Raw genomic sequence first — 26,349 nt, forward strand, 5'->3', positions numbered from 1 at the left:
CTTTTCTGCAAGGTGTCCTCAGAGTACAGCCTCCATTCATTCCACCTACAGCGCCATGGGACTTGAATCTGGTTTTAGATTTCTTACAGTCTTCATATTTTGAACCCTTACAGCAAGTGGATATAAAGTTTCTCACTTGGAAAACAATTTTTCTTCTAGCCTTAGCGTCAGCAAGGCGTTTTTCAGATTTGGGTGCCTTGTCATGCAAGCCACCGTATTTGGTGTTTCATGATGACAGAGCGGAACTTCGGACGAATCCCGCTTTCTTACCAAAGGTAGTGTCATATTTTCACATCAATCAACCAATAGTAGTTCCTGTGTTAACAGCACATTCTGGAACTCTGGATGTGGTACGCGCTTTACGTGTTTATGTATCCCGAACGTCTACAGTTCGTAAGATGGATACGTTGTTTGTTCTCTATGATGCTGCCAAGATGGGTTGGCCAGCGTCTAAGCAGACCTTATCCAGATGGATAAAACTGACCATACGTCAGGCTTACCTTAATGCTAGGTTACAGCCGCCTACATCAGTAACAGCTCATTCCACACGTTCTGTGGGAACTTCATGGGCAGCTGGTCGTAGAGCTTCTACGACGCAGCTTTGCCGCGCGGCTACATGGTCTTCAGTGCACACGTTTGTGCGCTTTTACAAGTTTGATACGTTTGCGGCATCAGCATCTAGCTTTGGCCGCCTAGTGTTACAGGTGCCAAACAGCTCTCCTGCCCACGGGGGAAGCTTTGGTACGTCCCAAGAGTACTCCAGTGACCCCTAGTGGATGAAAAAGAAAATAGGATTTTGGTACTTACCAGGTAAATCCTTTTCTTTGAATCCATAGGGGGCACTGGACGCCCACCCAGAGCAGTTTTACCTGGTTTGTGGTAAGTTCAGGGGATCTTATGGTAACACACTCTCTCACCGACTGGTTCAAATTATCAAGTACTGGTTATGGTGTCAACTGTTTAGTTGTCAGTAACGTTATGTGTCAACTTCGTTGTTGTCCGTTATGTTCTATGTAATACTCCATTGTCAACCTCTCTATAGCTCCTGTTCGGCTCAGTAAAAAACACTGAGGTACTCTGGGATATGGAGGGGTAGAGTGTTCTAAATTTAAATATTCAGTGCCCTGTTTCCTACGGAAGCCGTCCATATTCCAAGAGTACTCCAGTGCCCCCTATGGATTCAAAGAAACGGATTTACATGGTAAGTACCAAAATCCTATTTTAACCTGGTAAGCCTTTCCTCGTACTCCAGTGTCTCTAACCCTTTAATCAATTTAGTAGCTCGCCTTTGAACTGTTTCTATTTCCCCGATATCTTTTTTATAATATGGTGCCCAAAATTGAACACAATATTCCAGGTACAGACGTACCAATGATTTGTACAGCTGCAAGATTACATCCTCATCCCTTATCTCAATACCCCATTTTATGCACGAAAGCACCTTACTTGCCTTCTTTGCTGCATTTTGACATTGTGTACTGTGATTAAGCCTATTATCTATGAGCACCCCCAAATCTTTTTCCACTACTGTTACCCCTATCTTTTCCCCATTTAATGTGTAGGATGCAAGTTTGTTTTTTAGCCCAAAATGCATAACTTTGTCCCTGTCCACGTCAGGCTCTTATCATCACTGCAATAAGCTTTAATATGAGCTAAGAGGCAAGCTTCCTGATATAATGATAATTTGAGCACATTTAAACCACCATCACTCTTTGGCAAACACATTCTTGAGCGAGCAAGTTTGGGCGGATGCGAAAACCATATGTATTTGTTCAGGATAGAAGTACCTTTATCTAGGTACTTCTTTGGGAAGGCATAGGTAATCATACGGAAAAGGAACATTAATTTAGGAAACAACAACATCTTAAGAGCTGCCAAATGTCCTAACCATGATATGTCATAGTTAAGCCAGGATTTGGTAAACAATAAAAGCGAGTTCAGTAGAGGAGGGAGGTAAACCTCAAAAACGGAGGAGGAAGACGGGGGGACATGAATACCTAAATATCGTATCAAAGCTGTTTGCCAGTTGTAGGGGTATATGGCACGCAGAGAAGCAAGAGAATGAGCAAGATTAATGGGCAGAGCATCAGTTTTGGATGTATTTAATGTGTAGTAGGACGCTGCAGAGTACGTATCTAGAATATTATGTAGATGAGAGAGTGTAGAGCAGGGGTCGGACACAAATAGAAGGACATCATCCGCAAACAAACAAAGTTTTTGAGAGGATGCACCCATCTGGAGTACCGGGAACAATAGGTTAGCTCGACTCTTAGCTGCTAGAGGCTCAATTGCCAAAACAAAAAAGTAGGTAGAAACTAGAAAGGGGACATCCCTTACGGGTTCCATTGTACATTGAGAAAAGGGAGTAGATAAAAAAACATTGCTAAAGACTCAAGCTGATGGGGAGCTATATAGGGCTAATATTGATGACAGAATTTTAATAGAAAGCCGAACTTGAATAGAACTTCGTGCATATAGAGCCAATTTAGGCGGTCAAAAGCCTTCTCTGCATCTAAAAATAACAGAAGAAGACCCTGGTTGTGAAGTAGAGAATCAACGAGGTTGAATAACCTATGCATGTTGTCAGATGCTTGTCTCCCAGGTACAAACCCGACCTAAGCCGGATGCACTGGGGACGGGAGAAGAACATTCAAATGGGAGGCAATTAATTTTGCATATATTTTAACGTCTCCGTTCAGTAGTGCAATGGGACAGTAGTTCTGGCAGAAAGCCAAATCCTATTCAGGTTTAGGGATTGTGACAATTCGGGCCTCCAGCATCTCTTTCGGGAAAGTACCCTGGGAAATTATTTTGTTGTAAACTGCTACCAGTGAAGGTATTAGGAGGTCCTGAAAGGAGGCATAGAAGTCATTAATAAAGTCATCAGGACCTGGAGCCATGCGGGGCATTCAATATCTCCATTTGATCTTTGGATATCTAAGGGAGTTTCATATCTGCCAGGAATGAATTAATGGAAGAGGGAGTAGGTTGAGGAATGGAGGAGTCAGAGGAGAGATTATAGAGTTGAGAGTAGAATTGGTTAGAAATCTCCAAGGGGTTAGAAATATTAGCGCTGGAAGGGGATACAATGTGCTTAATTCTATTCCTCGCCTGTTGTGCACGGAGCTTACGAGCAAGAATTTTTCCTGGTCTATTTCCTACTAAGTAAAATTTTGGACGCGTCCTATTTAAAGAAGCTTGAGTATGTGCCATAAGTAGTTTCTGTAATTGAGACCTAATATCAGCAAACTCTTTCTGGAGGGATTTTGAAGGTATAGTTTTATTTTTATCCTCCAACTTAAGTTCCAGATCATTCTGTCGCTGCTGATTGAGCTTTTTGAGCTGTGCCCCTGCTTGTATTGCTGCCCCTCTAGTAACGGCCTTAAGTGCACACCAGAAATTCAGGGTGGACATGTCTGATGGGCAGTTAAATTCTGCATATGAAGTGATGCTATCAGCTATGACTTTTTTGGATACAGGGTCAACTAACAGATGATGGGAGAGTCTCCAAGGGTGGGGAGGGGAATGTTGACTAGCAACAATTTAAAAGCTATCGGGGCGTGTCTGACCACGTTATTGAGAGAATGTCTATAGCTCTAACAAATTGGAGAGTCCACTTATCCGAGAACAAAAAATCAATACGGGAGTAGGAGTTATGGACTGGTGAATAATAAGTGTATTCACCAGCAGTAGGATTCTGCACACACCATATATCATACAGATCGAATTTCGCTGAGATTACAGAAGGCCAAACAAGGGGCATTAGAGGAGGTCAAGGAGGTGGGAGAGAGTTTGGGAGATTTGTCTAACTTAGGATCAAGTACTAAATTGAAGTCCCCATAAGGAGAGAACCTTTACGAGCTTTCTGAATAGCCAGTCAGAGCTTACAGAAAAAGAACATTTGATTTGAATTAGGTGCATATGCTGAAACCAGAGTAACTGGCTTGTCATCGAGAAGGCCAGTTAAAATAAGAAAACAGCCAGTTTTATCAGCTATTTGGGAGTGCAAAATAGATGAAGCAGAGTTCTTAAACAGTATGGCCACACCATTCCTCTTGAAAGGACCATTAGCAAAATAATCAAGAGGAAATCTGCGGTCTCTGAAGGCAGGGGGCGCAAGGGACGAGAAGTGGGTCTCTTGCAATGTTACAATGTCAGCTCTATGCTTAGCGAAATAATCTTGTGGTAACCTTCTTTTATTGGGGGAATTCAACCCCTTAACATTCATAGATAGAACATGAACCATCAGGGATCAATAAAAAGAAGCAAATCGCAACATGATGTATGTTATATGCGGTGAACAGCTGTGGTATGACGAAAAGAAAGTGTCTCACATATCTAAAACAAAAACTATAAAAGAAAAGGGGAGGGATATCAATAGGGAGGGGGGGGGAAACAAACCAAAACAACCCAGGATATCGGGTCGGTTCAACTACTGCAGGGAAAAGTAAAAGGTGCAGTAGTGTAACAATGAGGGGGAACATGTGGCCTAGCACCACCACCCATTAATGTAGAGAAAAACAATCAATAATAAGTACGCCCACCTAATATGCAGAAGAACATGTAAGCTGATCTAGAGAAACGGAAACTAAAACTGCGTCAGTAAAACCTCCAACATATTAACTCACGTGTTCAAACAACCCAGTGAAATATAGGCATTACTGAGTCCTAACCATAGCAACATCAGACTATATAGTCTGTGATAATAGCTGAAACATGTAGAGATGGCCCTCAAGTGATAGACCAGTCTGTTTGAAGAGTCGGCTGTTTCTTGGATCCAGGGGGTAGGTTGACGGAGATATCCCAATCCAATAATAGCTTGACCCCAGCATCTAATGAGGCAACAGTGTAAGATGAATTTTCATAGGAAAAAAAAAAACCCATCTATAGGTGATGTCTTGAGCATGGAGAGCCAAGGTAATAGGGACCAGTGATCTCCGTTTGGCCAAAGTCAAAGCAGAAAAGTCTGGGAAAAGCTGCAACCCACCAAGTATATCAGAATCCGAGTCTCCAGCTGCTCTAGCCACTTTCAGAATGCGCTCCTTCGTTGTATAAAAGTGCACTCTCAAAAGCGTATCCCTTAGGAGCGAGGAGGGTACCAAACGCGGTCTGGGTAGTCAATGAATTCTGTCAGTGAGCAGCTCCCTTGGCTCAAACCCAGGCAGAAACTTCCAGAATAGTGTTAAAGCATAGTCCTCCAGCTCAGAATTCGGCATGAAGTCCGGAATGCCCGGATTGTGATGTTGTTCTGCCTAGAGCGATCCTCCATATCCACAATCTTGACTTTAAACGCCTCAAGGTCACTCTGCTGTTGGTCGTGGGCTGCAATGAGGTCATTATGGGGTGATACCAACTCCTCCATCTTCCGTTTCAGGTGGTCTGTGTGTTCTCCAATAGAGTTCAATTCCGTCTTAACCTCGCATATGGCAGCAGTGAGATCTTGTGTTAACTCTGTTTTGAATGCTGAAAGGGCTTGATATAGAGTTTTAATGGTAAGAGGAGCATCGGATTCAGGGTCAAACCCTGAAAAAAGGGGGGTCTGTGGGGGCTAGCCGCTGCAGAGGTAGAAGCCAGGGACTTCGCTACAGAAGTTGAGGGAGGAGCTGCTTTCTGGGAAGGGAAAGTTACTCTCAGAGGGAGCACCCCCTTAGCCTTCTTCAGAGGCATTTTGATATATCACAATTCCACAGGTGGGAAGCTGGTGTAGCGAGAGAGGAGGAACCTTAGAATATATTGAGAACATTCAGGTAAGCATAAAGGACATGGGTGGTGGTAATTGAAATGGTCTGGACTACATAAGAGCAACGGTGCCTCAACAAGCCAGTATACAATCAAGGATGTGCCTCCAGAGGGTCCACTGTAAAATGTCTGTCCCGGCGGGGAGGGATCTGTAGACAGTCACTAAACAGGACATCACAGCATATTGGAGTAAGGACAAGCAATGCAGGCATTTATATGAAAAGTCTAATGCTCCCCAGAGACCAACTGGAGTAGACAAGGAGAAGGGACTAGTGTAGCAGAGGTGCCAGGAAATAATCGTGGTAGAGATAAATATGAACTGAGCACAGGATGTGCTAGTGCTCACTTTCCAGAGGTGCAGCCACACAAGGAATCCCAGCAAAGGTAACAGATCCTCCTGCAGGCTCCCCTGTGCTGCTGTGTAGGAGAGAGGAGGGGTGCCGACTCTGCAGGGGAGCTCCAGGAGCACACTGCCACTTACGGGGAGATAGGCGCTATTACAGCACTTCCGTTCCGGTGGTGCATCTCCGGAGGGCAAGTGCCACTAATCGAGGCCGCAGCTTCTGGTTCTCTATAGGCTGCAACCTGCAGACTCCTCTAAAAGGTCCCCCGGCTCCGCATCACCTGTGCTGGCTGAGGGGGCTACGGAGAGACCATGTAGGGGCACTATAGTATAGCACTATAAAAGGGCTTCTTGTCAGGAGCTTGTCCAAGGCACGTCCTCACCGGGATTCAGGTAGGCCATGCCACCTTTCTTATTTTTTGATACACACTTTTATTTAAAAAACAAAAATAAAATCACGTTTTAAAGTTATTCTCACATATACACAGACATCTTGAACATTGTGGGATAGATGTTAATAACATTTGCTGTCTCCCTTTGATTTCTTGTCAGCCAGCTTGTTTCATCATAAATGACTTCCTCAAGGGTGTTGCAATAGTGTATGTGTTAATCCCAGATGGACGTCAAATAATCTTATGATTCCAAATTCTGGCCACATTTATGGTGCAATCCTGGATACCACTTGTTAGTAACTAGTTATTTACTTTTACTGGGCATTTAACTTCATCTGGAAGATTAATTCAGGATTGTGAAACAGTAAGCTTTTAGCACAGAATCAATCAGTCTCTTGGCAAGTCAGTTTTGTCAGACAACTACTCATCTGCTTCTACTAGGAGTGTCAAGATACAGCCTGGGATCAGCCATTACTCACCACGGTGCTGGCTTCCTTTGATGGTTTTGTGATCAGACGACAGGTGGCGGGTTGCCATGTTGGCTGCTCCCTCCGGAGTTTAGTGAGACTTCTGCAGGGTGCTCTATGTCAGGGTTCCATGTGGATGTGGGCATGGGGGTGGCCATGTTGCTCTGTCAGCTGACTGGACTGTCCATCAATGAGATTCCTGATGTCTCTCAGCTGACTCTCTTCACCAATGACAAGTTGCCTGAGTATATACAAGCAGGATTTTGGGAACAGGAAGTCGCCTGAACAACTTCTTTATCTAATGACTGCAAGATCCTGTTTGCTGTTCCCATTGCTGTTAACATTGATTGTCTTCAAATATTCTCCTGTACCGATTGCCATTGGTTATCTTCAGTGATCTTTAACATCAATTAACATCAATTGTTATTAAGTATTCTCCAATACTGATTGCCATTGGTTATCTTCAGTGATCTCCAACATTGATTAACATCAATTGTCTTCAAGTATTCTCCAGTGCCAATTGCCATCGATTAACTCCAGTGATCTCCAACATCAATTAACATTGATTGCCTTTGAGAATTCATCAATACCAACAGCCACTGGTTATTTCCTGTAATCTTCAGCATCGATTCAAGCACTCATTAGTACCTACTGTATCAATTATCATCTCTTATATTTCTACTAATTACCGGATATCTGACCAGAGGGCTACGGCCTGCTTGCCGGGTGCCGCAAAGCACATATCTCCTGGGGAGGGGATCACTGGTGAAAACCACCAGCAGGTTAGATCCCGCACCTCTGGTCTGGTCTCGCCAACATCCAGGGTTAGCTAGTGTATGAAGAAGTCCTATATAAGTCCACCTCATCTTCTGTTGCCTCCCAGTCAGTAATTTCTCCTCTCAGCACACCAGCTGAGACCACCAGGGACCCAGTCCTGACAGTTTGTTCAGGACCAAATGGATACACAAGATCCCCAGGGTACAGGAGCTCTACAGAACAATAGCCTCCCAAGTGGAGAAGCAAGAATCTGCTCAGCAACATCATCAGGGATCAGGAACTGTTGACTATGAAACTTGCACTTGAGGAATGGAGACATCTTATGGAGGGTGCAAAATTTCCAGTAACCGTAATCACTGATCATAAATAATTTGCTGTACTTGAAAACAGCACAATGACTTAATCCCAGACAGTTTTGCTGAGCTCTCTTTTTCTCCAGATTCAATATCAAAGTTTTGTTTCCCCTCGTAGAACAAAACTGAAAAGCTGATGATCTCTAGAGATCATGTTAACCTCAGGATGAGGAGGAGAATATCCATAAGGAAGACCCTATTCTAGATTTGTTAGTATTTGCTCATACTCGAGTACTGTAAATCCTGGAAATTCAGGCATACTTAAAACCTTTAAGCTTCTTCAGCTCTCATACTGGTGGCTGTCCATGAAGGTGGATGTCAGAAGTTTCATCAACTCTTGTGCATAATGTGCTCAACACAAACTAGCTCAACATGAGTGATAAAGCTAAATATTTATCGTATATATAACCCTATATGAGGTCTTAGAACACTGTACGCTATCTACGTAAGAAGTACCGTAAGGGTACGCAAATTGTGTAGCGATCGCTCAACCGTAGTCGAGACGCTCAAGCGTCACGTTCGCTTACGGCCCAGTGATCACAGGCAGGCACGCTATTGGCTGCCGACTAACGTAATGATTCGCTATAGCGTAGCGGACGCTCGGGACCACGAGGAGATCACCAGCGGTGCAGACGCTTACAACGTTTAAACCTTTATATCTGTACCTTTAACAGTGAGATACACAGTATACCTTAGTGTAGAGACAGAGTGTAAGTGCAACCTGGTGTAACCTGATTAACTACAAAGCTGCTTGAGCGTCACCGACGCTCAGAGAATACTTAACCCTTATAAAGAATACACAGATACCTGGGCTTAGGGTCCGAAACCTATTATATGTATTATGACTATTATACTTGCAAAAAGAATCACAGTACAAAGCATACACTACAATATAACATAAACCAACTAACCAGATAACTACACAGGAAATACAATACAATACAATTAAGTCTAATCAAGGGAAAATACGAGAGAAAGAGAAGAGAGGGAGAGAGAGAAATGGCTCACAGTAAGACAATATGATTACGGAGAGAACTTACGCACAAGGGGAAACGATCGCATGCGCCTCGATATCCAGCTCCCGATTATCAGCAATGAGAACCGTTGAAGAGAGTGAAGTTGGATATGGTCGGCCCGCTATTTATGCCCCACACACAATACAATTCAATGGTCCCTACAATCTCATTGTTCATTGGACACAGGAATTCGGCTCTGCATTATAACAAAAGGTCATAGGTTGATTCATACAGGTGGGCTGTGACTATTTCCAACTGCTCAGGTGGGAGGGAAACTGGGTTTCCCGCCGCATGGGTAATAAAGTGCAAATAAAGTAAATGTTCATAAACTTCTTATGTCCATAACTATTCGCACGAGCGATTGATCTGTTTCAAACCAACACCGGAACATTTCTAATTAAATATTCTTCCGATGGATACTAAACACCACTGTATTACTCCTGTCTGACCCTTCGTATCATACAAAGAGGGATTCCTCTGTTCATAAACATTCTATATTAACCAAACTTTCAGAATCTATCAAAGGGACCATGATCTACAAAATACATTATTAGTGAAAATATGTAATGATTGAGTCGCACGCTACAATCACATAAACTCTACCGTAAATACGCATACCATGCGCCTGCGGGTGCCCGCGACTGTGAGTATGCGCACGTACGGGAGAGCGTACGCATGCGCAGCGCGGACCAGTGTGAGGTGCAAATATGGCAGTGTGTATAGAGATATTTTTCTGACTTTGACAGTCCACCCTTTGGCAGTCAATAATAACTGCCACCTTCTAAAACATTTCAAAAGGAGAAAAATATATGTCAGGGGTTAATTCATTTCCATGGTTGGGTGAGGGAGGAGAGAGGAGTAGGTGTGAAGAGGGTATGACCTAGTGTGATAGCAGAAGCATGTGTGTATGAGTCCATGTTTGGGGGGTCATGTATCATCGTGCCGTACGTGTTGTAAATCAAGCTTCGAGGTATTGCGAAGTATACATTTGAATTCCTTCTTATCCCGTGGTACGGGTCTGTGGATGGGCTGTCAAACTTTACCGAGCTCTTTTCGGATTTTGAACAAAATGGGGAGCACATTTTAGTTGATGATACATGAATGGGGGAATATGTGATTGCTGATATCTGTGCCTGTATTCCCTATACTATGTGTGTCATTACCTGAGGGTTGTAGAAATGAAGAAAAGACATAATTACGGTAAATGCGGTGGTATTCTATGTCAGGTTAATGTACATCTGTCGGTTGAAGTTTTGTTCGGTATCAGTTGAAAGTCGTCTTCTTTGCGCTGTGTTGCCCATTAGGTGTGAGCAAAAAGCTTTGTCAATGCCATTAGATTTACAAAAAATGTTGGGCTAGCGTAAGTTTAAGAATTCTAGGGAAACTGGGGATCCATGGCAAAGTTCATCAAATGTCCATTTCTCAAGTGGTCAAAACTTCTTCTTTGGTCTATCCGTTGTCTGTATAGCGTCTCGTCAACTTCCTCGTCCAAGTGGGTCTTTTTATCTTGGAGAAAAACCAGAAAAACAGGTGAAAGAAACGGACCGTATAATCGCATTTTCATCACATCATTGTTTCTATCATTGGGTCATAAATCAAATCCAGGTTAATTACAGTTTCCTCACTCCTCAAACTCATTACCTTAGTACGACGATTGCACCTCATTAAAGCCTGACCGCATCTAAATATCAAACCGATCGTTATGATAACACCTAAGATACAAAGGAGAAACTTCCCAACATCCATTATGACTCCTTGAGCCCAGTCTCCCAAACCGGAGAACCAATTTCGCGGGTTCAACCATGACACCCAACCAGTCAGCTCATTACCTACAGCAGCAAGAGTGAGATTGTGTTTTCGGCGAAATTCCCACTTCAATTGGAGAATATCGTCCATCTTTTGGTCTATGACCTCGACCGGATCCTCGGTGCTATTTGTGATATACGTGCAACACTTCACGCCGTACTGTGTTGCCAATGTAACACAATATCCGCCTGTCACTGCTGTGAGGTAATTAAGAACCATTCTATGCTGCACCAGTTCTGTTTTATAAGCTTGAAGTTCCCTTCCAGTATATCTAAACGTGTCATCATACATTTCAGTGATATTATCTAACAAATTTGCGAGCGCCGATATGTATTTATAATTTAGCACTCCTCTAGCGGTGCGGGTGAAATCTAACGCGATTAAGAATTGAATCCCGGTGGATTCACTTATCAGATCAGAGGCCGGATGCTCTGTCTTCTCTATCAGGTGCCTTTTAACAACGTGCTCGTAGTGGGTGTGAGTATAAGGAGCTTGGGCACCACGGTGTATGTCTTTCATTTTATCATGTGTTACAGTCATTACTTCAGGCAATACTTTTCCAATATAACACAATCCTTCAGAGTTTGGGGCAAGCCACTTGTACGCCTTTCTCCCGCATATGAAATATGCATCATCGGGGAGAACATATGGGACGGAGAAGGACATAACCATATTACACACCTTCCAGGTGAAATCTCCTAACCCTAATTCTTCCATCTGCTTAATACACGTATCAGGTTGTACGATATGTGCACAGTATCCTGGTGATACTTCTCCAACTCTCGTAATCCTATTTCCTAAGGTGTACCTATACCGGAAAGATTTTCCTCTACTGGCTATGTGGCGTACAAGCTCTGTATCTGTAGGCATTCTATCTGCTCTATGCGAAAAGGTCATGGTGTGGTTACTCCATGACACTTCCCAATTTCCCGGCTTTCTGGGATTGGAGATGTTGAAACATAATAGGGACCTATCCACATGGTATTGGTGGAGCTTCAAACTAGGAGGGCTGGAGATATTAAACCTCCGGTCCACCGGTCTCCCACCATTTAACTCAAGTACCTCCCCTATCGTTAAAGGAAATGGTACTAGTCCTGATTTGCTATGACCCTGAGGTACTTGAGAGCATACCCAACAATCTGTTTTGTTTAATACATTACCCACTAAGGAGTGATAATCACTCAATGGATGCCGGTCCATATGGATATTAAAACTGGACTGGCATTTCTTAATGCACCCATCTTCAATGACATTGTTACAGAGCCTACAGATACAGTTTTCTTCAGCTAACAATCCGTCACAATTTCTTCTATGGTCAATGCTATCGGATCGTTTTCTGATACTCGCCTTTGCTTGTTGGTTAGGTTGATCTTGGAAAACTACGCCTCCATCTTTATCATCAGAACCCATTCCAGAACCTCTATCGACCTCCATGGTACTCTCGCCGGAACAGACTGCTCTGGTCAACATCATGGTCAACAGGAAAATCCGGATCACAGTCTCTTGGGGCAAGTCCATCTTATAGGAGGAAATGGAGAAGAATGAGAAGGAGGAAAAAGAAATTTGAGGGAGAGGGGATGGGAAGTGGAGGAAAATAATAAAAGGGAGTGGGGAGTCGACAACAGCTTTCGGTCTTCAAGGCTCAGGTGCCGCCTCAGTCCTCCTGGAACAGACACTCCAGTGATACAACCTCTACCGTCTGTTCCTTATCACGGGACTTCTCTGGATCAGCAACCTTCTTGCAGTGGGATGAATGGACCCAAGTCTCTCTCTCAGCAACTTTCAATGCTGTAGTGCTAGTCAATAAGACCTGGTATGGTCCTTCCCATCTGTCAATAAGGCAACCTGAGCGTAGAAAATTTCGTATCATTACATAATCCCCAGGTTCAATGTCATGACAATTACTATCAGGTAGATCAGGAATCACCAACTTTAGATTATCATTTTGATTCCTTAACTGTTTACTCATGTTAATCAAGTACTTTACAGTTACTTCATTGTTACATTTCAAATCATCCTGAGGGTTAATCATGACATGCGGTTGTCGACCAAATAAGATTTCAAAGGGAGACAGATTAAGAGGGGACCTGGGAGTGGTTCTGATACTGTACAATACAATGGGCAAAGCTTCTGGCCATGTCAATCCTGTCTCTGCCATCACTTTACTCAATTTATTTTTAATAGTGCTGTTCACTCTTTCGACCTTCGCACTCGCCTGTGGACGGTACGGAGTGTGCAGCTTGCTATCAATTCCCATCAACTTACACATTCCTTGAAAGACATCACCTGTAAAATGGGTACCCCTATCACTTTCGATTATTCTAGGGATACCATATCTACATACAAATTCCTGCACAATTTTCTTAGCAGTAAACATAGCGGTATTTGTAGCCGCAGGAAATGCTTCGACCCAATTTGAGAAAACATCTATACAAACAAGTACATATTTCAAATTCCGACAAGGGGGTAATTGTATAAAGTCAATTTGTATTACCTGGAAAGGGCCGCCGGCAGGTGGGATATGGGATGGTTCTGTAGGTATTGCCTTTCCAATATTCTTTCTCAAACAGGTAAGGCATGACATTGCTCTTTTACTCGCATGAGAGGAGAATCCTGGGGCGCACCAATAGGCTCTTACCAATTTGCACATCCCTTCCTTGCCTAGATGAGTCAGCCCGTGAGCTGCTTCAGCCAGACATGGAAGATATGCTCTGGGGGCCACTGGTTTACCATGTCCATCCGTCCAGAGTCCTGAAGACTCCTGGCCACATCCCTTTGCCTTCCAGACTGCCCTTTCCTGTGTGGAACACAAATTTTGCATTTCACACAACTTCTGTGTGTTAATGGTATTAAATACCATTAATTGTGTGGTGTCTGTCTGTATGGGGGTAGCAGCTGCTAACTTAGCAGCTTCGTCTGCTCGGCTGTTACCAAGTGATACCGGGTCTTGGCTATATGTGTGTGCTTTACATTTGATAACAGCCACTCTGTCGGGTTCCTGTATCGCTGTTAGAAGCCTTTTTATGTGAGCTGCATGCGCTACCGGTGTACCAGCTGCCGTCATGAAATTTCTGAGGCGCCATAGGGCTCCGAAATCATGGACTACCCCGAATGCGTATCTAGAATCGGTGTAGATATTGGCTGACTTACCCTTAGCCAATTCACATGCTCTGGTTAGGGCGACCAGTTCAGCAACCTGGGCTGAGTGAGGTGGGCCTAGCGGTTCCGCTTCTATGGTGTCTTGGTCATCTACGACTGCGTATCCAGTACACAAGTCTCCCGAGTCTGACTGTCTATGGCAACTACCGTCCGTGTAGAACGTGAGTTCTGCATCTTCCAGTGGGTTGTCACTGATGTCAGGCCTTGCGGTAAAATTTTGGGTCAAATATTCCATACAATCATGTGTATCTTCCTTTGTATTAAATTCTCCTTCCCCATCACTCTCACCTTCCACCCTTTGTGCCTGACCAGGCACACCTGGGAGATACGTTGCAGGATTTAATGCACTGCTTCTCCTTATGGTGAAGTTTACGGGGGCCATTAGTGCCAATTCCCATCTTGTAAATCTCGCTGATGAGACGTGTCTGGTTTGGGCAGAATTCAATAAGGCTGATACTGCATGTGGCGTATGGATTGTGAGGTTGTGGCCTAGCACGACGTCTTCGCTTTTTGTCACTAGCAATGCTATCGCAGCAACGCTTCGCAAGCATGTGGGGAGGGATCGCGCTACCGTGTCTAGCTGAGCGCTGTAGTATGCAACTGGCCTGCTGGCATCACCGTGTTTTTGGGTTAGTACACCTGCCGCGCAACCAGCACTTTCTGTTCCGTATAGTTCAAAGGGTTTCCCATAGTCTGGCATACCTAGTGCTGGTGCCTGCGTTAGGCACTGTTTGAGTCTCTCAAATGCTGTTTCGGACTCGTCTGTATGCGAAATCCTATCAGGTTTGTTTGAGGAGACCATTTCCTGCAAAGGTAACCCCAAAATGGAAAACCCTGGGATCCAATTACGGCAATACCCACACATTCCTAAAAACGTTCTGATCTGTTGCTGGGTTTGTGGCAGAGTCATGTCTCTAATTGCTTGGATTCTATCAGTGGTCAGGTGTCTCAGTCCTTGTGTTAGACAGTGTCCCAAATATTTTACCTTAGTTTGGCATAATTGTAACTTGTCTTTGGACACCTTGTGTCCGGTGTCTGAAAGATGAAACAGGAGCTGTTTCGTATCCTTCAGAGATGCTTCCAGTGAATCTGAACACAGTAATAAATCGTCCACATACTGTATCAATACTGATCCACTGTCTGGTTGGAAAGACTGTAAACAATCATGCAAAGCCTGAGAAAATATACTTGGACTATCTATGAAACCTTGGGGTAGTCGAGTCCACGTGTATTGGACTCCTCTGTATGTAAATGCAAACAAATATTGGCTGTCAGGGTGCAGAGGTACCGAAAAGAAAGCGGAGCAGAGGTCAATAACAGTGAAAAATTTGGCAGTGGGAGGGATTTGCATTAGGATGACAGCTGGATTTGGCACTACGGGGAACTGACTCTCAACTATTTTGTTAATCCCCCTTAGATCCTGCACTAGTCTGTAACCCCTCCCCCCACTCTTTTTCACAGGGAAGATGGGACTATTAGCAGTGCTGGACATTCTTACCAGAATGCCCTGTTGTAGCAAGCGCTCTATTACTGGGTAAACTCCTAACTCCACCTCTGGCTTCAGAGGGTACTGTGGGATTTTTGGAGCTATCCTACCATCTTTTACTTGTACAACTACTGGAGCTACGTTTGCCATTAATCCAGTGTCTTGTCCGTCTTTTGTCCAAAGTGACTCTGGTATCTGAGATGTCATCTCTTCTATTTGGGATGGATTCCTACTTGTCATAATGGTATGTGACATTAATTTTGATGGGGAGTCTAACATGTCTCGCACTTCCTGAGCGTGTTTCTCAGGTATGTCCAAGAATACACCTTCAGGAGTACAATAAATGACGCACCCCATTTTACACAGTAAGTCTCTTCCCAGGAGATTGGTTGGTGCCGATGCAGCCAGCAAAAAGGAATGCTTGGTATGCAAAGGCCCTATTGTAATCTCGGCTGGTTTGCTAACAGGGTAGTGCTGGACTACTCCTGTTACTCCCATGGCTGGAATTGTCCTACCAGTGGTTCTCATGCCCACTGTCGAATTTATCACTGACTTGGCCGCCCCTGTGTCTACAAGAAAGTTTAAAGTTTTACCAGCTACATTAATTGCGATCTCGGGTTCACTTCCAAGATTGGCAATTAATTTTACTGGCTGCAGATTACAGGTATGGCCACACCCCTATTGGGTATGGTGACCTCCCTGAATCCCGCTGGCAGCAACTACTTGTGAGGGAGATAGTTGGGAACTACCAGAGGCATGCCAGTCTCTGTTTGGGGGATATCTTTTTGTTTCCCCTGTATGTGGCTCATAACTCCGTTTCTGCGGACCTTGCTCCCAATGTCGTGTGTCGTGTCGTTGTCTAGGGGTTTGGTATGAGTTTCGTGGATTCTTTACTCTACAATCTCGTGCCATGTGTCCCTGTTTGTGACAAGAATAACAAGTAACCATACTTGACTTACCCCCAGGATTTGGTGATACAAACAAAGGCTGCCTTGTGGTCAGAGCCTGTATACTTACTGACATTAATTTGTCACCTTGTTGTTCCCTGTGTCTGGTGATGTTTCTATCGTGATCAATAGCAGCCTCTCTCAAAGTAGCCACAGACAGACCTCGCCAACATGGTTGCGTGGTCTGTACCCTAGTCTTCAATGACTCTTTTAAACCATCCATCAGTACCGATACTGCTACTTAACGATGGTTTGTGTCTGTTTTAATGTCCTCTATACCTGTGTATTTTGCCATTTCTAATAATGCTCTGTGAAAATATTCTGCAGCTGTTTCTGACTCTTTTTGTTTAATGGAAAATATTTTGTTCCATTTAACAACTGCTGGGAAATGCTCCTTTAACTGTAAGTTTATCCTTTTTACGTTATCTTTGTTGTACACATCTGTAAGAGGTACATCCAGATCTAGTCCACAATCAGCTAAAAATTGAGCTGTCGACATTGGAGGGTAAACAAGCTCTTAGCAATATCTGCCAATCTTTATTATTGGGCTCTAAAGTGTTTCCTAAGTCTGTGATGTATTTTTGGCTGGCAACTAAATCTTTTCTAGGGTCAGGGAATTCAGACACTATGGTCCTTAATTCCATTCGGGAAAATGGGCTGTACATGGCAATGTTCCTAATGGGAGTGGCTCCTGATGCGTCTGTTTTCCCATTTGGCACTGCTATTACTCTGACAGGTGTAATTCTAACAACCTCATTCTGTGTAGATTCTACAGGCTGTGGTGAAATAGTTTCAGCATAATGCATGGTGCCGTACTTACCAGTTGATACGACCTCACCTATCCCTCCGCTAGGGGCCTTTACTAATCTCGTGGGTGGAGCTGTGCCTACTGTGGTCTCTGCTATGGTGGCTGCTAGAGAGAGCGCTGAAATCGTTGCCGATTCGTCCTCTTGATCACACTCCTGAGGAAAGTTCAAAACAGGGTACAACTTGCACGGGTTAATACTTGCATGGGTTAATGGGTTAACATTATCATTAACATTTACACAGTTACTAAGTGATTTTGTGTTACACCTTAGTGCGTCTTTCTCCGCAATCAACTTCTCTCCTGATATGTATGGTGGCGGCGGGGCCGTGGCAATCAGTTTTCTGTTAGAGCCAGATCCCGCCGCCTGAGCCAAACCTCTCTGTATCTCACCTTCCTGTTGCCACAACTGTAAATAATCATAATGCTGGATTCGTCTCTTTGTTGATTTTATGAGACATATCCTCCTCCTTAAATTTTGTAACACTTCTGAGCTGAAGCTCCCTATTCTTGGGAATTTCTCCCCGTCATGTACAGTCATTCTCTCCCATTCATCACATAAAGTTTCTGTGTGACTTCCATATTTCTCACACATTATATACCTGGCCGACCCAATTGGTCGGACCACTGAATCAACCCGAACCGAGGTTGATCGTCCCCTACCTGAACAAGTGGCCCCCATAGTTCGAAAGTGTTGCTTTATTTAGCCAACCCTTTACGCAAAACCAAATGCCAACAATAGGCTGACGGTGGCGGTTTACCGAGTACCCCACTCACTCGCCCACGCCGACCAATACGACCTGATCACACCGATATGGTGCTGGCGTACTCGACCTAGGGCCCCTGCGACCTGAACCTCTATTTACTGGAACCTGCGAGGGTTATCCGAAGAACACTTACTCTTTCCAGTAACTATTGGTTGCTGGATAGTTCCTGAGTGAGCAGCGAACTTCCCTTAAAATAAAAAAATTACACAAATCACGTTAGAGTGTACAGATAGCGTTTGTGACCCCTTTACTCTAATGGTATTAGGTCAGATTACTAACTACTGTACACAATTACGTGTGGTCCAGTCGTTCAGTACACAAACAACTAAGCTTATGTACGGAAAGACCAATGGAATCGAAACTTACGACTGCGAATTCCTTCAGCCAGAGCTTGTACGGCCTATATGGGTCTTGCACCAACCCTTCTTTTGGTGTTGTGCCTCTGAACTGTATAGCGGACTTCCCTGTTTACTGTACCTGGACCTGCTGGTCTACTATGACCTCCTGCTCTTGTTCTGTACGACCTCCTGGTCTGACCTCCTGGTCTTGTTCTATACTGGTCCGCTATACTCTAATGCTCAAATATTATGTTTAACCAGAGATGCCTCCCTAGCCACCGTGCACGTCACTTACACGCATGTACCTCACGAGTACTCGACTTTTCTTGTGGTTCAACCTTTAAAAATTGTAAAAACACTCACTCATCACATGTACACTTTTGTTTCTATTTCTATTTCTGCGCAGAAATTTTTCTTCAGATCAGGTGTGTTACCAATTAGGAGCAGGATCTGTTAATTAAATTTCGGACACCCAAAAATAGACTTGCGTTATTTCTCGCCTCGCGTTATTTATCGCTTTGCGTTATTTATCGCTTTGCGTTAAAAATCAACTTATCGTGACTTGAGCTACGTGGGCGTAACCGGACGCTCCGTTGCGTAACGTACGCTGCGTGCGTCGGCCTTTGGATTGCGTACGCAAGTCTTTGTTAGAGACACGTATACGCAAAGCAAAGATCCACCGTAACACAATTTATACTTTTATCAATGTAGATGATCCTTGATCATCTACCTCACAAACACACTGACTTCGCCTTATCTCCCAGGCAAAACTGTGTGTTTGTCTATCTTTTAACTATATTATCTTTACTCTTAAACTATGAAATAACGGCAAATCCCTTTTAGCACTTCTATCAACTATAAAAACTGGCAGACAGGAGAGTGATATACGAAAATGAAAAAGAAAAAGAAATGCAGATATATATATGTGTGCGTGCGTGTGTACGCAAGACAGAAAAATAAACAGTTTTAAAAGACACTAGCATTCCCGGATTCCTTCAGCACTCTTTACTTAAGCGAAGCAGACGCTTATCCTGTCAGCACTACGAGGGATACAACCTCCCGCCTTTTGCTGAGGGATAATGTCTGCTGATCTACCTAGTGCAGATATGTGAAGGACGGGCGAGCCGCCAATTGATAAAGCTAAATATTTATCGTATATATAACCCTATATGAGGTCTTAGAACACTGTACGCTATCTACGTAAGAAGTACCGTAAGGGTACGCAAATTGTGTAGCGATCGCTCAACCGTAGTCGAGACGCTCAAGCGTCACGTTCGCTTACGGCCCAGTGATCACAGGCAGGCACGCTATTGGCTGCCGACTAACGTAATGATTCGCTATAGCGTAGCGGACGCTCGGGACCACGAGGAGATCACCAGCGGTGCAGACGCTTACAACGTTTAAACCTTTATATCTGTACCTTTAACAGTGAGATACACAGTATACCTTAGTGTAGAGACAGAGTGTAAGTGCAACCTGGTGTAACCTGATTAACTACAAAGCTGCTTGAGCGTCACCGACGCTCAGAGAATACTTAACCCTTATAAAGAATACACAGATACCTGGGCTTAGGGTCCGAAACCTATTATATGTATTATGACTATTATACTTGCAAAAAGAATCACAGTACAAAGCATACACTACAATATAACATAAACCAACTAACCAGATAACTACACAGGAAATACAATACAATACAATTAAGTCTAATCAAGGGAAAATACGAGAGAAAGAGAAGAGAGGGAGAGAGAGAAATGGCTCACAGTAAGACAATATGATTACGGAGAGTACTTACGCACAAGGGGAAACGATCGCATGCGCCTCGATATCCAGCTCCCGATTATCAGCAATGAGAACCGTTGAAGAGAGTGAAGTTGGATATGGTCGGCCCGCTATTTATGCCCCACACACAATACAATTCAATGGTCCCTACAATCTCATTGTTCATTGGACACAGGAATTCGGCTCTGCATTATAACAAAAGGTCATAGGTTGATTCATACAGGTGGGCTGTGACTATTTCCAACTGCTCAGGTGGGAGGGAAACTGGGTTTCCCGCCGCATGGGTAATAAAGTGCAAATAAAGTAAATGTTCATAAACTTCTTATGTCCATAACTATTCGCACGAGCGATTGATCTGTTTCAAACCAACACCGGAACATTTCTAATTAAATATTCTTCCGATGGATACTAAACACCACTGTATTACTCCTGTCTGACCCTTCGTATCATACAAAGAGGGATTCCTCTGTTCATAAACATTCTATATTAACCAAACTTTCAGAATCTATCAAAGGGACCATGATCTACAAAATACATTATTAGTGAAAATATGTAATGATTGAGTCGCACGCTACAATCACATAAACTCTACCGTAAATACGCATACCATGCGCCTGCGGGTGCCCGCGACTGTGAGTATGCGCACGTACGGGAGAGCGTACGCATGCGCAGCGCGGACCAGTGTGAGGTGCAAATATGGCAGTGTGTATAGAGATATTTTTCTGACTTTGACATGAGACCATGTCATGATAATGAGTTTATATGTACCAGGAAGATTAACTCAGGATGGCATATATAGTGTATATATATATATATATATATATATATATATATTCAATTGGTGGGTTGGCACACTCTCTTCTCATAAACACAGCTGCCCAGGGTGCTCACCTAATGCTTCTTTGCAGAGGACATCCAATGTTATGTCTTCCCTATCCTGTAATGCTCCATTGCAGAGGACATTCAATGTTATGTCTTCCCTATCCTGTCTATGGATTTGTCACATTCTGATGACCAAAACTTTGACACATGTGCACATGTGGTGATTTGTGAGTAATAAAACTATATATATATATATATATATATATATATATATATACTGTATATACACTATATATATATATATATATATATACTGTATATACACTAGTATACTATCTCCATAGACAGGATGTCTTCCCTATCCTGTCTATGGATTTGTCACATTCTGATGACCGAAACTTTGACACATGTGCACATGTGGTGATTTGTGAGTAATAAAACTATATATATATATATATATATATATATATATATATACTGTATATACACTAGTATACTATCTCGTACAGATATACTTAACCCCCCATTCCCTGAACACATGACAGTTAGGAGCTGATTGGCTGGAGCACCATTTATCATATGCAATGAGTTTTAGCATTCATAACAAGTTTTATCACTCAGGAAAATATACAGGGAGGGCTGGTAGGGAAGCCGGTGCACTTGGTTGCATTTGCTCCCCAGGCTGAAAGTTGCAGCCAGCCCCTGCTTCCCTTCCACAGAAACAGGCTTTCCTTTCCCAAACACACAACTCAGAAATGCATGGTGATTTAGATAAACACCCACAACACTCACATGAATCTGCCATGACACTCCAACAAGTCAGGGTGGTACCATACGATCGCATTGGAACTAAGAGATGGCCAGCCTCATATTCATGGAAATACAGATCCATCCAGGGTCCATCCACCAGACACTTGCAAGATGTATTCATGCTAATCTATGCATGGGTTGAATGCAATTATTCGCTGTTTGCACATGTACGCAAAGATCCATAGTATGTTGGATTGTATAGCATATTTTTCCAGAATTTGTACTGCACATGGGCCCTCATTCCAAGTTGTTCGCTAGCTAGCTGCTTTTAGCAGCATTGCACACGCTAGGCCGCCGCCCTCTGGGAGTGTATCTTAACTTAGCAGAATTGCGAACGAAAGATTAGCAGAATTGCTACTAACTAATTATTTGCAGTTTCTGAGTAGCTCCGGACCTACTCACAGATTGCGATCAGCTCAGTCCGTTTAGTTCCTGGTTTGACGTCACAAACACGCCCTGCGTTCGGCCAGCCACTCTCCCGTTTCTCCAGCCACTCCCGCGTTTTTCCCTGACATGCCTGCGCTTTTTGCAAACGCCGGGAAAACGCTGAGTTACCACCCAGAAATGCCCCTTTCCTGATAATCATTTACCGATCAGCAGTGCGACTGAAAAGCGCCTCAGAATCCACAGCAAATCTGCTAAGTTTTTAGTTAAATAACTAAGCGCATGCGCCCTGCATGCCTTGCGCATGCGCAGTTTGCAACAAATTGCAGCATAACGAAAATCGGCAATGAGCGAACAACTAGTAATGACCCCCATGGTCAAAAAAGGAGTTCAGTGATATATAATTATGCAGGGTTGTACACAATTTGGGTGAGATTCAAATTACATATCACGCCCAATTTCTTTTCTAAAATGATCTCCGTTATTGCGCATATTGCGCCCATAGTGATCAGGTTTAGCTGTGTAAAGGGTTGAGTGCCTCCCTACTCTGGGGGTAGCAAACTGAAATAATGATACCATGCCCCTGAGGGCAAAAACAGAACGGGTGTGGAAAGGGGTGAAAAGAATTGAATCCCGCCCTTTGTGTGCAATTGCTGGAACTGGGTTGAGAAGAGCTATTCTTATATAGAGAAAGTTTAGTGAATATATGTTTTTTTAAATGCGAGATATGCTGATCAGCACGTAAGTAAATTATGATTGTTAGGAAGTGTGACTTATGTATAGGAAATTTGCAAATGCTCTAATGACGATGACTAGTGGTCAACTAGTGGGCATATGGAACCCAAGATGCATGCAGCTCTCCATATGTCTACAAATATACTGTTTATTGTTGCTGATTTACTTCCAAATTGCCATCAGTTTCTGGAAGCTATTTTTTCTTCTTGCAGGATTTTGGTCTGCAAATAATATTCTCAGAAGGCACTGAACATTATAGTTTTTAATAATTAGAATAACAACCAGTATAGGAAGATCTTTCTGAAGACCTAGCAGGTACCTGACGATTAACTGTGCTCAAATCATTAATCATAGTGTGGAGAGGCGAAACTAAAGGCCCGACTATCAAGTTGTATATTGCGTCGAAGCATTTGTGGTGACTGTAGGTATATCTTTAAGAAGGAGAATATGCAGCTGCACACATCAAGTACTAAGACCACTGCTAATCAGAATAATTATAATAAACTCTGCAATTTAGCATGGAGTAAAATTGAGGATCTTAGCATAATTTTGTCCAAAAAGATGGGCCCACATACCACGACCAGGTGACCTCATCAGTTGGGTCCATAGCATTCCTAAGGTTCAAGTCCAGAGAACTCCCAGGGCAGCACCACCCAACTGCCCAAGTCATCACACTACCAACAAGTAGCAATGTATGTGTTAGAAAGTACTAAATCAATAAGAACTAGCAGCTGGGGGTCATGTGCTCTGGACTTGAACCTTAGGAAAGTTAAGGAATAACCTGATGAGGTCACCTGGTTATGGGCCCATAATTTTGGACTAAATTATGCTCCTGCATTTTCTCCTTTCTCTGTGTCACCAAAAGTTTCAGCATGGTAGCAACTCTTATTATGTCTAGAATTAGGGTGTGTCCAGCCCATCCCCCCCCAATATGTCTTTAAAAAGCTTGCTGGGGTCACATAAGAGACAGAATGCCAACCTGATTGAGTTTCGGTCAGAATTAGTTTCTTTTAATAGTAGGTACCAATAGAGATTACAGATTACAAATTTTAAAGCTAGAATGAGCACAGAACAATTTATTTATGAGGGGAAAAGGGGCAGAGTGGGAAGTGAACAAAATTGTGGAGATGAAAATAAGGTACTTGAGTGTGCAGGTATGGAAATGAGCAACCTGTTTATCTGGAAAGACATTAGCATTTAATATAAGATTGTATTAATCTTGTTTTTAAGTATAAAGCAAAATCTTGGGCTGTGATGTTGGTCAACAGGGCTGGTAATTAAATTGTGAGGGTGCTAGATTAGGATTTTGAAATGAATAACTTGTGGAGAAAAATGATTGCAGAGAAGTGATAAGTTATTGAAAATGAATAGAACACTGGAACCTCACCCTGCCGCCAGTAGAATTGCTGCAGAGCCACCATGAGTGTCCAAAATATACATTGAGCACGCACCCCGCAATCTGTAGAGCAATATGGAGCATCCTAAACTTCCTAGTCCCCTAGGTGTGGTGTCATTACATCACAGGGTTTGGATATTAAGTCCGGCACAGAACTACATAGATTACTGCTCCGAACCTGTAGTTTGTACTTCTAAAGATGAGAACATGAGTGAAGGAATTGGTGGAGGAATTTTTAATGTACAACTCAGGTAAAAGTTAGGTCAACTCCACCTCATTCTGCTTCCAGGCTTTAAGCAGAGAGTCAAGCAGAGTCTGATTGTGTGAATCATGTTTCTGTTGTTGCCAGGAGGTTGCTGTTGTTCGATATTATCATGTTCATCAGGGGTGGATTAATGCGTCTGGCTGCCCCTAGGCACAACATTATTGGTCTCCACCGCCACCTTCATGTTAAGGCAAGAAATTATACCTCCAGTCCACCAATGCGGACACAACCTCACTCCCCACCTCCTGCACAATTTGCTGCCCTTTGGAAAACCTCCCCCTAATGATAATGACAAATAAAAAAAGAATCACCTGGTGGCATAGTTGGGTTTTCATTCGTCCGGGCCTGGTATACTGGCACTCCTAGGCACGTGACTCATGTGTCTAATGGGAAATCCACTACTGATGGTCATGCTAATGGTTAGTTTAATATGCATCACTCAGCAAGGGTTAACAGATGGAATAATGTTAAAGGCTAACCAGATACAGTACAGCCATTGAAATGAGACATATACTGCATACAGATGATCTTGGACAGAAGGAATAACATATTTAACACAAAACTTCAATGATGCATACAAAAAACTCTTTCAATAACATTTCTAGGTAATTATTCCACAAAAGATCTGTATGTATTATAAGAGATTAATACATTCCACATAAGATTAATATAATTAACCAGATTAAATAAAGAGACAGAAATAATTTTCAAACTGATATTAAGAAACTTCAAAAAGTCTCGTCTGCATATCTATTTTATTATTAAATATTTATTTCTCATATATCCACACAATAATTTAAATACAATATTTTCAGGATCATCATTTCTATTGTATACTCGACTAAACCAATTAATAATCCTGAGCTATGAAAGAAAGAACTTGCAGTATACTAGTGTTTACAAAATATGGAGAGTTTGTTATCTTTTAGTGCTAACTTTGAAATTCTGGTCACAATGATAAAGTACTGTATTCTTTCCTCCTTTCTGCAGCAAAGAGATGCACTATTTCACTTCATGGTTGATGTGTCAGTTTTACTTGGGGCCAATAAGACAAAAGCAGAATCTGATATGAAATCATTGATTGATCTGGAAACTAAATTGGCTCTGGTAAGTAATCACAGTATGTTCTAAATGAAAACTAAGCTTTGTTATTATTAGTTTTGTTATCATTCAGTTGTAAGTGCCGCACTTATTTGCTACACTGGACAGGGAAAAAAACCCATGTAAATCAGGGACATACAGGTGAAATCAGAAAATAAGAATATTGTGCAAAAGGTCATTTATTTCAGTAATTCAACTTAAAAGGTGAAACTAATATACTATATAGACTCATTACATGCAAAGTGAGATATTTCAAACCTTTATTTGTTATAATTTTGATGATTCTGGCTTACAGTTTAAGAAAACCCCAAACCAAAAATCTCAGAAAATTAGAATATTACATAAAATCAATAAACAAAGGATTTTAAATACATAAATGTCGGCCCTCTGAAAAGTACAATCATGCATATGTACTCAGTACTTGGTTTGGGCCCTTTTTGCATGAATTACTGCTTCAATGCAGCGTGGCATGATGTTATGGAAGACCAGGATGATTCAATAGCGGACTTCAGCTCTTCAACATTGTTCTGTCTCATGTCTCTCATCTTTCTCTATGGGGTTCAGGTCAGGCGAGTTTGCTGGCCAATCCAGCACAGTAATCCCACGGTCATTGAACCAGGTTTTGGTACTTTTGGCAGGGTGGGCAGGTGCCAGGTCCT

The 26,349-nt window shown here is 42.8% G+C and overlaps 1 protein-coding gene across 1 annotated transcript in view; it reads left to right on the forward strand.

Annotated features, from left to right (window-relative positions):
• The window catches only part of PHEX (phosphate regulating endopeptidase X-linked), a 433,913-nt gene that overhangs the window by 252,401 nt on the left and 155,163 nt on the right, over positions 1-26,349 (forward strand). The window contains exon 7 of the mRNA XM_063955773.1: positions 25,580-25,696. Within this exon, the coding sequence (XP_063811843.1) occupies positions 25,580-25,696 (117 nt within the window). The remainder of the gene's footprint in view (positions 1-25,579; positions 25,697-26,349) is intronic.

This window comes from Pseudophryne corroboree, chromosome 2 (assembly GCF_028390025.1).
Source record: "Pseudophryne corroboree isolate aPseCor3 chromosome 2, aPseCor3.hap2, whole genome shotgun sequence".
Taxonomy (NCBI): Eukaryota; Metazoa; Chordata; class Amphibia; order Anura; family Myobatrachidae; genus Pseudophryne; species Pseudophryne corroboree.